This window comes from Balaenoptera physalus, assembly GCF_965194825.1.
Source record: "Balaenoptera physalus genome assembly, chromosome: 3".
Classification (NCBI taxonomy): Eukaryota; Metazoa; Chordata; class Mammalia; order Artiodactyla; family Balaenopteridae; genus Balaenoptera; species Balaenoptera physalus.
The window spans coordinates 146,331,314-146,346,355 of NC_138890.1; the positions used below are offsets into that span (position 1 = coordinate 146,331,314).

The 15,042-nt window shown below is 40.0% G+C and overlaps 1 protein-coding gene and 1 long non-coding RNA gene across 3 annotated transcripts in view; both read right to left on the reverse strand.

Moving 5' to 3' along the window:
- Nucleotides 1-15,042, reverse strand: part of LOC309656913 — a 542,283-nt gene that overhangs the window by 248,222 nt on the left and 279,019 nt on the right. The gene's annotated exons all lie outside the window — the stretch shown is intronic.
- Nucleotides 1-15,042, reverse strand: part of WDR70 (WD repeat domain 70) — a 302,933-nt gene that overhangs the window by 11,842 nt on the left and 276,049 nt on the right. For both annotated transcript variants that reach the window (XM_082453730.1, XM_082453729.1), the window contains 4 exons: nt 13,615-13,715; nt 11,886-11,965; nt 9,988-10,104; nt 7,762-7,924 (listed from right to left, as the gene is read on the reverse strand). In XM_082453730.1, coding sequence (XP_082309856.1) covers nt 7,762-7,924; nt 9,988-10,104; nt 11,886-11,965; nt 13,615-13,715 — 461 coding nt within the window. The remainder of the gene's footprint in view (nt 1-7,761; nt 7,925-9,987; nt 10,105-11,885; nt 11,966-13,614; nt 13,716-15,042) is intronic.

Below are 15,042 nucleotides of genomic sequence, written 5' to 3' on the forward strand. Positions count from 1 at the left end.
CCAGCAACATCTTTTGACAAGAAACTGTAAGTGAATCTGCCCATGTATAGCTGAACAAGAGTCCTCTGTGATCCCGCTGTGTTTTAAAACCTTCATGGTTGTTACATTGTGAGTGCCAGGAATGAAACTTGAAACACTCAACAATAAAGGTAAAGCGTTAAATGACTCTTTGTTCTCATCACTGGAGAATAAAGGTGAGTGTCATGTGCAAGCAGGCAGATTTGTGTAATATCTAGTTGTGCTTTCATGTGATAAAGCAAGATACAGTAAATCTTCATTTCATCACTGACACAAGTCAACTGCAGGGAAGAAAAACAACCAGACACACATTCTCGATTACAGTGACCTTTATGAAAAGATCCTTTTAAATATTAGCTTCCCTTCAAACACTGCCACTTGGCAGTAAGCAGTATACTGTAGCAGGTGAACACAGGAGAAACTGCACTGCAATTCTGGCTAACAAATCACATGCCACAGACAGTGCCATGAACTTAGTATGCAGTAAATGTGAGGTGACAAAACTGAGTGGAAGGAAAGAGATGGGAGCAAAATGCAGCAGCAGAAAGGTGTATATTAAGAGAGATCACAGTCCTCCGAAAAGCTCATTAAATTAGGGATCAAGAGAAATGAAGTCTAATTCTAATTGCAATCATTGTGAATTGCAAGTCTCTAAGTTTCAGTGTACTCACATGTAAGGTAAGGCTATGACAATACCTGTTCTACCCATTTTGCAGAGCTACTATTAAACTAGCATATTATTCAATTGCAGATATCACTAAACCACCTACAATGCAGGAAAATGTCATTAGGTAACAGAAACCAATGAACAAAACCAATTTCTGCTTCAATTAATTCTAGTTAAAGAAGGTTGAAAATCTGGATGAATTCTTTTCCAAGAAAATATTAATTACCAAGCAGACTCAGAAGAGTCAGAATATCCAGATAGTCTACTTACCATGAGGGGATGGAAAAGAAAGAGAAAAATTAAGGAATTACTGCTCACCCTCCCCTCCACAAAAGCACCAGGCTTCGACAGTTTTATGGGTAAATTCTATCAAATTTTTACAAAGTAGATTTAATGGTATTCAAAACAGTTTGAGAGTACATACAGAAAAGGAAAGCATACAAAATTTTTATGAAGGCAGCCTAACACCTGACAAAGAACAAACCATAAGCATGTGAGGGTCATACCAAAGAAGTGAGGATGATTCAATACTAGAATTTTGCAATATAATCATATTCATTGATCAAAGTAGAAATACAGAGGGAATTCCCTGGCACTCCAGTGGTTAGGACTCCGAGCTTCCACTGCAGAGGGAATGGGTTCAATCCCTGGTCCCCTGGTCAGGGAACTAAGATCCCGCAAGCCATGAGGTGCAGCCAAAAACAAAACAAAACCCCAAAAAACAAAACAAAACAAAAATAAAGCAGAAATACACAGAGATACAACAAAGGAATTCAATAAAATTCAGCATCTATTTCAGATGAACATGCCTCTCATTTTTGTACAGTGTTTTCTTCGTATAGGATGCTCTTCCTTTGGATATCTGCACAGCTCATTCCCTCATTTCATTCAAGTCAAAGATCACTTTAGCAGAGGTTATATCCTGATCACCATATCTAAAAATAGCGCCCCTCCTTCTCCCTGATTACTCTATGTCCCCTTATCCCTATTTTATTTTTCTTCACTGCACTTGCTACCATCTAACACGTATAGATTTACTTATTGTCTGTCTCTGTCCACTAGAATATAAGCTCCATAAACCACAACTTAGTACCTGACATACTGTAGGTGTTCAATAAATCTTTGTTGATGAATAAATAAAATAAAAAGAGATGAATTCTTCTTTAACATGTTGTATGTGTGTGTTTTCAAAAGCTGTCATGCTTTACAGAGAAATACCATTAAATTGAACAATATGAAATTGCCGATATTTGACTTTTTTTTCATCTACAGAAAGGGCAATTACATATGTTTTAACCGAATCCTGTTCAAGCTCAAAGTAAGAAAAGGATGTGCACTATCACTGTTATTATTTATTTTATTTATTTTAATTTTTTGGCTGTGTTGGGTCTTCGTTTCTGTGCGAGGGCTTTCTCTAGTTGCAGCAAGCGGGGGCCACTCTTCATCGCGGTGCGCGGGCCTCTCACTATCGTGGCCTCTCTTGTTGCGGAGCACAGGCTCCAGACGCGCAGGCTCAGTAATTGTGGCTCATGGGGCTAGTTGCTCCGCGGCATGTGGGATCTTCCCAGACCAGGGCTCGAACCCGTGTCCCCTGCATTGGCAGGCAGACTCTCAACCACTGCGCCACCAGGGAAGCCCTCACTGTTATTATTTAATATTGTTCTGGCAGTACCAGTCAGTACAATTAGATAAGATAAAGAAATAGCAGGTATAAAAATTGGAAAAGAGGAGGTGAATTTATCATTATTTGCATATGATATAATTTTATGCCTGCAAACCCCTCTAAATCTGACCACATTAAAATAAATTTTTTTCACATGGGGGAAAAATGGCATAAACAAAGTAAAAATAAAAATGACTGACGGGACTTCCCTGGTGGTGCAGTGGTTAAGAATCCACCTGCCAGTGCAGGGGACATGGGTTCGAGCCCTGGTCCGGGAAGATCCGACAGGCCACAGAGCAACTAAGCCCGTGCACCACAACTACTGAGCCTGTGCTCTAGAGCCTGCGAGCCACGACTACTGAGCCCACATGCCACAACTACTGAAGCCCGTGCACCTAGAGCCCGTGCTCTGCAACAAGAGAAGCCACCACAATGAGAAGCCTGCGCACTGCAACGAAGAGTAGCCCCCGCTCGCCGCAACTAGAGAAAGCCTGTGCTCAGCAACGAAGACCCAATGCAGCCAAAAATAAATAAATAAATTTATAAAAAAAAAATGACTGACTAGTAGGAATATTTGCAATATGTGACATACAAAGGGTTAAGCTCCTTAATATAAAGAACTCTTACAAATCAGTAAGAAGAGGACCAATCAACCAATAGACAAAAGGGCAAAAGACATAAATAGAAAGTTCACAGGAAAAAGAGGCTTTTAACATATGAAAAGATGCCTAGAAAATTTCTAATGAAAGTGTAAACTACGATGGAATACAAGGTTTCACCTATCAGATTGACAAAGATAAAAGGATAAGGGGAAGGAAGCTCTGATACACTGAATAAGTTGGTTAAAAGTCTCTTTGGAGGAAATCTGGGCACTATCTATACAAATTTAAAATGCAAATATCTTTTGATTTGGCAATTCTATTTCTCGAAGTTTTGCGTATGTGGTCAAGGAGGTGAAAGATATTAATTTCAGTATTGTTTATAATAACAACAGACTGAAAGCAATGCAAATGTCCTTCAATACTGTACTGTTTTAGAAAAGCATAATATATCACACAATGGAAAATATCAAGAAAGTATACAGCATGAGCTAGATATGCATGAATGGGTCTAGTCCAATCTCCCAAGTAATAAATAAAGCAAAAAACCAACCAACAATCAAAAACAAAGACCAGCTTGTAAAACATGTTATATACCTGTTTTTAAACAATAAATGTTTCTACACATATGTCTGCTCATTTTTACATGGACTCTCTCTGGCAGGAAATACAAGAACCTGTCGGCAGTGGGTATCTCTAAGTGGTAGAACGAAGGAACTGGGGGTTAAAGTGAAAGGGAGGCTTTCAAATTTCCACTGTCTATGCTTTAGCATTGCTGGATTTTTAAAAAATTGTGTGCATGTATTACTTAAAATCTCAGACGTGAAAATTTTGTTATCAAAATAATTAGCTGTTAGAAGTTAGAACAATAACCTGGAAGTTCTAAGGCCAGGTTCCTGGTTTGGGTTCTAGCAATAACTTGCAATCCAGTAGGTTCTAAAAGTTACCTTCTCAGTGTCTCATTTTCTTCAGTGGTAATTCTGACACCTTTCTATGAATTATATATTGCTAATATCAATCATTAATCAGCAAACAGTATTATTTCAATATTTGTGGAGACACCTCAATGATTTACTTTGTGTACAAACGTACACACGTCTATTTGGAGCAGTTTGCTATCAAAATGATACATATTATGTTTGGCAAATTTTAAACCATGGCTCTGTTTACTCTTCTTTCCTCAGCTAATTTTTGGTATGCTTATAAACAAGTTTTTTGAAGTATAAAAAGATCCCTAATAATAACAGAAAATAACTACTCCATTAAAAACAGAAGTGTCAGAGGCATAATCTATAAGCATATCTGAGTGCCAAGGATGTGTTGACATATATTAGCTTATACACACACAGATTCTATACAAATGAAGGCTACATGCAAACTATTTAGCTGGCCAGCCTTGATATGACCCTCTTAGCTGTTGTAATATTATCCAACTACTTGTTCAGAGATGTTCCATCTGTACTGTCTGGTTATTAATACATGTTGCAAACATCCACCACTGACGTTACACAGTAAAGTCTGTTCTGCTACAACACATATAGCAAAGGATGCGGTGCTCCCCACCAGGGGCCCTCAAATCCCTTTAGCATTTTTCTGCAGGGTGCTTTCACTCGCAGCAGCAGCACCGACCTCTCTCTGTCAGAGGGCTGCAGCAGGTTGCTAAAGCCCTGATAGCTGGAACTGCCTGAAATGTCTCCCCTGGTCCCATCTCTAGCCATCACCAAGGACCAACAGATGTTGGAGTGAAACACTCCAGTTACTGTGTGCTCTGACCAGGGTCTCCAGGATCACCTGGTGGGACTAAGCCAAAGTGACCCTCCCTGGAACTCTGTTTAATATTGTGCACTTTCTTGGCTTAAATCATCTTTGTAAGAGTCTTTATCTCAGGGTCTGCTTTTAAGGAACCCAAGCTAAGACAGTGTGTTTTACTTTTATGCAAAGTAGCTCATAATGATCAGCAGATAAGGGATCAATATCAATATAACATGTAAGTTGAGTTGGTTTATAAAATTGGTTTTCTTCTAGCATAAAAATGTTTTGAAAAGTAATCAGAGTCCAGCTTTCTCGTAATTGAAAACTTTAGCAATACATAAAAACATCAAGACAAAAAGCTGAATATGCTTCCAACAATACAAAAATACACATACACAAATTTATTTACTGTGTTAGTAATTGCAAAATACTGGGTGCAATCTAAATATCCATACGTAGGAGAGTGGTGGAATAAACCATGGTACATCCATGCAGCGCAGCACTATACAGCTGTGAAAAAGAATGAGAATGAGCTCTATGAACTGATGGAGAGTGATTTCCAGGGCATACTGCTAAGCGAAAAAACCCAAAGCCCAAAAGACTATTTATACCATGCTAACCTTCATGTAAGAAAGGAGGGAATATAAGAAAATACAGATCTGCACATTTGTGCAAAAGAAGATAAACCAGAAACTTTAAAAGAGAGTGGTTACCTATAGGGGTGAGTGGGAAAAGGACTGAAAGAAGCAGGGGTATTGGAATGGGGGAGCAGGGACGAAGAGGGAGTGACACTTCCCTGAGTATATCTCTTTTAAAGTTCTGACCCCTAGCACCACAGTGACAGTTCCTATACCCTACCCACACCCTAAAAAATAAAGGAATATAAACACTAAAAATAAGCCTAACTTCATTTTCAAATGAATAACATAACCACACTGATGGGAGTGGAGAAGAAAAGAGCTAAGTAACTTGACTAGACACTGTAAGGATAAAAAAAGACAAGAAGAACTGTACACAAATGCTGTAATTCAGTTAGGAAAAGCGCTTCTCATGGGCGGGTGGCAGTTAGCAATTCTAAAACGATTTTAGGTGTAGACTAGAATTGAACAAATAAGTAAATATATTGTAGATAATATGAGCTGGGTTTCTCACTATTGGAGAAAGAAGTTACAAATATGCAAAGGGAAAAGGTTAAATGAACCCTGTGGTACAGGTTTGAAATCAGGGGCATCAGTTTAAACTCATACTATTTAAAATATACATACAGATAGATACATACAGAAATATATATGTGTGTATATGTGTAGGTTAGTATACATACATGTATTTCTGAGCTTTGCTGGCTGAGAGGACCTAGAAGCGATGACATTTTAGTAGCAATGAGCACATCTAGCACCAACCTCTTGGTTTCTAAACATCATTCTCCAACTTAAAGGAGCCAGGGCTCCTTGGAGAAGTGGTTGATTCTAGGACTGTGGCAAAACAAAAACAAAAACAAAGATGAGCCTGGAACATTTTGTGGTGCCAGAAAATAAGGATGTGCTAAAAAACAAACAAACTAACAAACCAAAAAAAAACACACCTTGTTGAAAGAATAAAGGAGCCATTCTGAAGGAGATTCTATTGGCCAAAACTGGAACAATGTGAGCGACAAACTAAATAATGATAGTATTGGATTTTAACCCACAGTATTTTAAAGTCCACACTTATATTTAAAAACTTGAAAAATAAAGAAATGTGAGAGGAGCAATTCTTCCTTTTAGTAGAAGTCCAATTAATAAATGTAGAAAAAAAGAGGGAAAAAGAAAACACCACTAGGGAAACACCACAGTAGTAACTGCTGCAGGCAAATCTATCCATGCATGATAAAATGAGAGAGCAAAAGTTTGAGAGACAGGATTTGCCTAGTCTTAAAATATTACTCCCAAGCAGGTTATTAACTCAAAATGGAATGATAGTAACTTGACAGTGGAGAAACTTGGCAGACATCACCTTAAGCAAGTGATCAAATTTATCATCGCCAGTCATCAGACTGAGGGACACGAAGCCCCTGATGTGATGCACTGAGAAGGATATAACATCACTCCTGTGTTATTTTTGCCGAAAATGCATAGTTTTATTCCAATCATGAGAAAATATCAGACAAACACAAACTGAGACAAAGTGTACAAAATAAAAAACCAGTGTTCGTTGAAAGCATCAAGGTCATGAAAGATGAGAAAGACTGAGAAACTGTTACGACTGGAGGAGACAAAGGAAAAGTAACAACTAAATGCAACGTGGGATCCTAGATAGGACTGTAGAACAGAGAAAGGATATTAGTGGAAAAACTAGGGAAATCATATAAGGTCTGTAGCTCAGTTAACAGTACTGTACCCATGTTAATTTCATGGTGTTGCCAATTAATTGTACTACGGCCATGTAAGGTGTTAACATCAGGGGAAGTTGGGTGAATAGCATACATGAACTCTCTGCATTGCTTTTACGATTTTTCTGTAAGTCTAACGTTAGTTTACAATAAAAACTTAAAACCCCAAAATTCTACAATATTACTGTTCTTTAGTGTAAATGTAGCTGGTTTAGTGTTTTTAAGAACCACTACATGTTCACACATGCGAAGCTAGTTGAGGGACTCTGAGCAGGCAGGCTCTACTCTGCCTATGTTTAAGTGTTACTTACAAACACAGCTCTACAAATAAAAGTTAATCCTCAATAATAGATTCTACAAACTGTTTCCTTTCATTTGCTTTTAACCCTCCCTAACTAAGATAATGCAGGCAGGCAGTGATTTTCTTTCTTTTTTTTTTATCACAGGTAGAATGGGTTTCACATAATGGGTTGATGCTAGGCTATAGATCTAATGGAACTGGCCTGGTTTAAACATTTACCGTTTAGAGTCCTCAGATACAAACAAATGCCTAGGTTTCAGGACCATGAGTACCTGGCCATTTCTCATGCTTAGGAATAAAAAAGAAATGGAGAAACTAGAACCTCAAAGCCGCCATCGTTCTGTTCTTCCCAATTCATTAAACATACTACATTTTAGAAGGCTGTTTCCTCACTTGGAGTATGCGGGAGAAACCCAATACGGGTTGTCCTCGGCTGCTTTGGCGTGCCGCAGAATGGCTTCCCGGGGATTGCTGTCATCGGTTTTGTCCAAAGCAATGTTCTTCACAATGTATGACGACAGAGTGCCCCCGTGGGTTCCAACCCGGCCACCACGACCTGTTCCAAAGGAAAAAAACCAAATCCAGAAATGGAGTGAGCATATACCTTTTGTACACTGCGCTTATCTGACAAGGTTGAGAATCCCTCACTGCTGGCTTCCGAGGCGGACGGTTAAACGAATGACAGAGTAGGGTCAGGGATTCAGGTTTACCTGATTTTTCTCATTCCCTGCAGAATCAAGGCTTTGAGCACTCTTGAGGCTTCTAGCAGACTCTGGCTTGAAGCACACAAATCTCAAGAGTACTTGAGTATCGTCCTTTCAGCTTTCATTTTGATCATCAAAACCAAAGTAGGACATCAACAAACCTCAACTGCCCCATAACATTTTTAAATAGAGACATTTTTTATTATGCCTTAGTTGCTTAATTTACACAATGACACCCATGTAGGAAGAAATACAAATAGTTTGCCATGTGTATGCCTTAAAAAATTCCTCAGGCATGAACACATGAAATTCAATTAATAAAAACAACCAATGATCATTAGGTGCTATTTTAGATTTAAACAAACATATCTTAGGGCTTGCCATCTTCCAAGTACCTTGTAGGAGAGAAAACAAGATGAACAGACTGATTCACATTATTTTACTGTACTGTAATTGCTCTGGACAGGAAGCTCCACATGGGCAGGAATTTGTTCCCCACTGGATCCCCAACTGCCAGCCTGGTTCCCAGTACTCAGAAGATGTATGACTTTTTAGGAAGATTAAAAAGAAAAAAAAAAAAAAAAGGAAAAACAAAAACAAAAACAAAAAACCACACCACATGAAAAGTCAAGTAGCACTAAAAGATTAATTTTATAAGGCAGGAAATAACTGCCAAAGAATCTGTATGGCCAGTAACTAAGTGGAAGGAGAGGAAGGAGAAAGCTCTCCAGGCTGATCTGGTGGGGGGAGGGGGTCTGTAGGAAGAGAAAAATCCAGTTTGGGAGAACTCAGAAGACAGAGAAGGTTATTTTCAATGAGCAGAATGGTTTAAATACAAAAGTACAGAAAGAGGGAAGTTCACTGGGCATTTGGGGGCAGGAATGAACCAACAGTCATGTGAGAAGATCAGAGTAGGAGAGAGGTGAGGTGTAAAGCTCAAAAGTGTATTAGATTCAGACTGAAGAGAACTCTGAATCTCTGGAAATGCAACTGGACAGTGTAAAGCTTATGAAGATTTGGGGGCAGTAGCAATACGAAAGCTACAGGAATTGGGAATAAAAGCTGTGTGTGAGATGAACGAAGGTAGGGTGGTGAGGAGAGAGACTTGAGAAGGTGCCTAGTTAGAAGGGCTTTTCAATAATCCAGGCAAGAATATTATTTAGGAACTCTGATTAGGATGGTGGCAGAGAAAATGGAAAAAAAAATTGAGATTGGTATATGAAATATTTTCAATGCTGAAGGGTCAGGCCAAACAGATACAGGTCCAGAACTCAGGTTCACATGGATGAACAAGTCATAAGCTTTAAGCATGTGAACATAGGACAAACGGAAACTATGCAGGTGATAACAGAAAACGGGATTCTAGTAAAGGTACGTGCTATATGATAGCCAATGCTGCCTTGCTTTCTTCTGGTACCTACTTTCTTAGAAACTCTAAGGATTTTTATTCATCTTCTAGGGAAATGGGCAGCTCTATTTTATTAACACAGAACTAAATGATGTTCACTTTCTGCCTTGTGTGAAACCTAATCCAGCCTAAATTCTGTTCAAAGTACCCAGTGTTGCATATTAAGCCAATATTGAGAGCAGTGGTTGTTAACACTGGGTCCCAAGGAGCCCCAGAGTCCCACCGAGGTCACCTAAAGGGCTCTAGTTGGAGACCAAGCAGAAAGGGCTCTGGGCTTCCTCTCTACTTCAGCACAGCAGCTCCATTTTTATCAGTTTATGCACTGGGTTTCCGCATCAGATCTTTACACAAGAAGTTCTGATGTTAAAAGAAGACGTTTGAAAACCCCTATTTAGTAAAATCTCTGAAGACAGGCATCTAGGCCCAAAAGATCTTCCAAATTCTGTATCTATTACCCCACCCTGCCCCGCAACCCCCTTTGCAAGTCACTAGTTAGATCACGGTCACCTGGGCCTGCTACAGGAGGTTCGGGTTTGTGAGACTTCAGGGGATCCAGTCTGTCCTTCTCCAGCTGTTTCCTTGTACTCCGCTGGCGGGGCTCGCGGAACATAGGCAAGGCATGAGCTACGAGAAGTCACATTTGAAAAATTTCATTATGATAATAACCCTTCCATCCAAAAACATAGCTAACGCATGAGTAAATGAAGATGAAATGGAAGTCATAATGACAGCTTTCATCTAATAATAAAAGACAGTCTTACTGCAACCAATTAGCCAATTTCGTTTGAGACCAGGCTCACTGTTCACCTCTCCTGGCAACTAATGGCGCTCAGGAAATGCCTTCAAATACCGTCACAGAAACATTGGTGAGGCTCCCCAGCTCCCAAACCATGGGCAGCAGTTAAACTTAATTTCTGTGGTTTTGAAAAGAAACACTTAATGGGACTGCCTCTTGTTTTTTCTTATAGGACCCAAATGCGAATAATGCCAACAGCTTGCCTGTCAGCCCTGAAGTTTCCTCAGATGCCTCATAAACACTGGAATCACTTCACACATTTCTGAAATGTGACCACCTCTCAGGAGGAGTTGACAGCACTGAGTAACCAGAAGGGAGGAACACTTATCCCGCTGAAACTGGGATAAAGGTTGCCTTGAATGCAAGGAGGTGCCTGAATCTCCTGATGTGGTGACTTGATGGGGACTTAATCCTTCTTCAGTATGGTCGACAAAGGAATAAAAATCAAAGTAATATTTGTCCAATTGTTGTTGTTCAATGTCAGAATTAAATTTCAGAATATTAAAGAAAAAATGTATTAAAAAGGGAAACAGTGTGATATTCTGGTGGAGAGGGAGAAGACTATTGGGGATAGAATTAAATATCTTTTTTTGACCAAAAAAAGTACCAGAATAATTTCTTCGAATGTTTATGTGCAAATTAAAACCCCTTTAAAAGAGAAAACTGGGGGAGTTAAAGGAATAATAGGGGTTTAAAGTAAATTTATGGTATGAATGACAGAAATGTCTGTTAACACCTAAAAAACACTTCCAGTACCCCTCCTATCCTCTACCCATACTTCCAGCCTGGGCCAGGGCCATATCACTCACTAGTAAAATATGCCTACCTTGAGTCAGGGGAGCTGAAACACAGCCACCCGTCACTCTGTCGGGCAACACGACACAACAGTATTTTTAGGAGGGGGAAAAATAGCTTTTCACTTCAAACGACTGCAGGAATTTAAGTAGGCCTCATGTAATCACACGAGTTAGACTGGTTATGACACCGACTTTAACACTTCTACTCATGCAAAAAATGTCACCGGATCTCTTTACTGATCATCAGCTCCAAGGGACATGGTCTTACATGAGACCAACCACCAGGGAGAAAACCCAGCAGTGCAGCGCCCCCTGGTCTTTAGACGGAGCCACTGATAAAAGTCCACAGGGGCATCTGCTAATGACAACTGCTACTGCATCCAAGATCTCCTGCCTAGCCGCAACCTGTGACAGGTCTGAGACTGTGACTCTGGGAAACAAAAACCTGCCAGATTAACGAGGTTGTGTGACAAACCCGAGAGAAGCTGCTCTGTCCTGGTAAGATTTCTGATCATACCCCAGGTAGTTCATTTTATATCTAAAGGTCTCTGGATCAGTCTATCGCATGGTCACAGAATTTAGGCTTTTCCCTTTTGGGTTGAAAGTTACATGAAGTAACCCTGTCTCCGTGATGGGGCACAGAAGCTAAAGGGGTTAGCTATTTTATGACCCCCAGTCCTAAACACATGAAAGGGGTATTTTGTAACATATGCCTGAACTCGGAGGGCTTTTTCTGTCTCTAAAGCCATGAGATCAACAGCACACTAGAACAGAAACAGATGCATGATGGAGAAACCATGCTAACAACTTACGGGTGATGATGTAGTCCTGGGTTAGAGTCTCCGCTTGTTTCGCCTTCCGCTGGGTTTTAACCACGCATAATTTTGCTCCCCTGAGAGGGGTAAAAGCAAACGATTTTCTTTATTTGGTCTCAGAAACAAAGTCTAGGTCAAAAGCATTAGATACTTTCAGGAACATGCTCTGTACACACCACCTCACCAAGTCCTTGACTTTCTGGCAACAGATGGAGCCCTTGGTGATAAGAGATTAAATGTATGGGAAAGCAAGTCTGAGTCAGTGGTTACTACTCTGTGAAAGGGTTAGAAAGGTCACTGCAAAACAAAAGGCCAGTTTAAAAAATCTATAGAAATAACCTATAATTAAGATCTTAAAGAGATATTAATAACATTAATCAACCTTTTCACCCTAAAGGTCATAGGGTTCAAATTTTAGTTTATGTCTCAGATGAAAGCAACCTAGGTAGTCTACAGCCCAAGTGGCATTTGTCTACAACTCAAATACAAGAGTACAAGTGATCTGGAACTGAGTCAGCCTGGCAGTGTTGCCAAGGGGCTACAGCCCAAGAATGTGTGGGATTAACCAAAAGTGTGCTTAGAACACTTCACTTCTCCTTAGCAATAATGAGCATCCGTTTCAGGAGAAACAAAAACAAAGAAGCAAATTTCTTAAAGTAAAGATTCCAAAGATAGGAATCTTCTAAAGGGTGCTATCAAATGGGGTTCGTTATTTTCTCAAGTAAAAGAGACTCCCGCCTCTCATCTTAATTACATTAGCATTTTCAATTTCTTTATTAAAAAACAAACAAAATCCTATTTGTTCTTAAAGACCACAATATATAACTTTATTTTATAGGGCAAAGGTTCCAACTCCAGAAAATTCTGAAGGAAACAGGACTGTCGGCTTCTATTCAGAGCCAAATTATAGTCAATACATACTCACTAATAGAGGATGGGTTTCCTTTCCCCTGAAAGAACGTGGGAGCTCAAAACAGGTTTATGGGGGACTCCAGTAAATACAACATGTGAATTTTAGTACTAGCTAGCCAAGGCTTACTCTAAAGAAAGAGCTAATCACTCACTATACCTTAACAAAGAGAAACAAAACCATCTGTTTTTGGGGTTGGGGACACATGTTTACCTTTGTGCCCAAGGAAAAGAGAAGTAACTGAGAGACTGACTGAGCCTCTAGTGAAGTTTTCGGATCCTTGAAGCACACTGGTATGCTTAAATTCGGCATTTTGGGACAGACATGGGATTGAAGGGGAAAGTAGCTGTGCTGTCCTCCTCTGCCGGCAGAGAACAACCCTGCCAAACATCCAAGCCGGCACCTGATAAAAGCCCAAACAGAAAGGGAACAAAAACGGACTAGCCGTTTCCACTTCCTATAAGTGGTTCGTTCCCTGCTTTGTTAATCCCTTACATGCATCACTGCTAATGCCACTGTCCAGGGTGGTATGCAAAGTGGGCAGGCCTTTTTCCCCCCCTTGCACTCAACATTTCAGCTAAAGAACTGCAAATCCCCAGGAAACTTTCACTTTGAATTCTGTATGGATCAAGGGAGATATCCAAATCCTCTTTAAAGCACAATACTAGGAGTTTGAGGCTTTACTCTGTGCCAGCTGCGTTTTCTAAAAGGGTGGATCCCCATCAAAGAGGGAAATAAATAAAAGTGGGGGTGGAAAAAGAAAACCCTCCCCCAGTTGCTGTCATCCATCTAAAACAGGCAATACTTATGAAATACCTCTGACTCTTATTGGGGTCATAATAGACTTTAGCCAATCCGTTTCCAGTCCCCACCATGATCTGGTTCAGCTTTGGATGCCACAGGCAGCGGACAACACTCTGTAAAGGAAAGGCATGGTAGTCAACTAAAGAGGGCACATAAAAATGGGAAAAAAATTCCGCTGGTACTTTGATGGCTTGTTTACGAAACTGAGTATCACCCTGATGATTACCTGTAACTTTTAGGGCATTTTCTTCTAAACCATAGGGTTGTGTTCCTGAGGCTGAGTTCTGTTCTATCACTTGTTATCTGTGTGATACTCTATAAAAATAAAAAAGATGCTCCCTTCCTGACATCTCTCCTCTCCTTTCCTGACAGCCTTGAAACCACAAAGTTGGGCTTTCCCAGCTCTGCTGCCACATGAGGCTGGCATCTTAGAATGTTGAACCCACATAGCTCAGTTCATTTTACCACGAAGCAGATTCAGATCTCAGTGTTTCATGCTTTTATATACACAATAAATATGCCCCTCTGGACAGCATATTGAGGCCAGGTGGCTACTGTTTTTAGTTTACAAAGATCGAAATCTCATAAAGCTTTTTCAGGAACAACACACGTTTGCGAACATTGAATAATATCTCCCTATCTATGAGATAAACCAGCAGGTCAGTAGCAGAAGTAAAACAGAGATATGGAATATAAAGCCTTGACATTAACCTGAATGAAAAGCTATTTAGGAGAAGGTTCACTGGAAGTTATGATCCTGTGAGTTCATCACTAGTAAGGAAAATAAGTGGTACTCTGGGGTCAGAAAGAACCACGAGTTCTCAGTGAGAAGTACAGACTGCTTTTAATTTTTGCTGAAGTAAGAGGGCAGAGGTGGACGAGATGGCAGGGATAGAATTAAGGGGGAAAAAATGAAGCTAAGGTTGGTAGGCAGAAACAGCATGTGCTGGATTCTGCAGATCTCACTCTGATAGAGCAAGAAATGAGTGGAAACATTAATTCAATGATTATCAGGAACCTCTCACGTGCCAAGCAATGTACAAGGACTAAGGGAAAAAGGGTACAATTAGATATTGCCATTTTCTGTTCTAATACTAAAATGCAAATCATGGAATTTCTGTCTCCCAAATAATCTACCTTGGGCTGCATTTCTTTGGTTTCTTCTCCCCAGCCATCCAGCTCTTTTCTTAAGACAGAATATCTGGGAATCCCTGCAACCCCTTTTGATAGAAACTCTGGCTCCCACCTGACTGGCCAAAAAAAAAATGCATATAGTTAAATGGCTACAGTTCCTACTCTGAGATTCCTGAGAAACTAAGGAGGAAATGTAAAAGAGTCTGCAGAACTTCTAATTCATGTCTGACAATATTCGAGAAGGGTGGTTCTTAAGCTCTGCACCACTGAAGAGCGTTGAGATGATCTATTGAGAAAACCAAATCA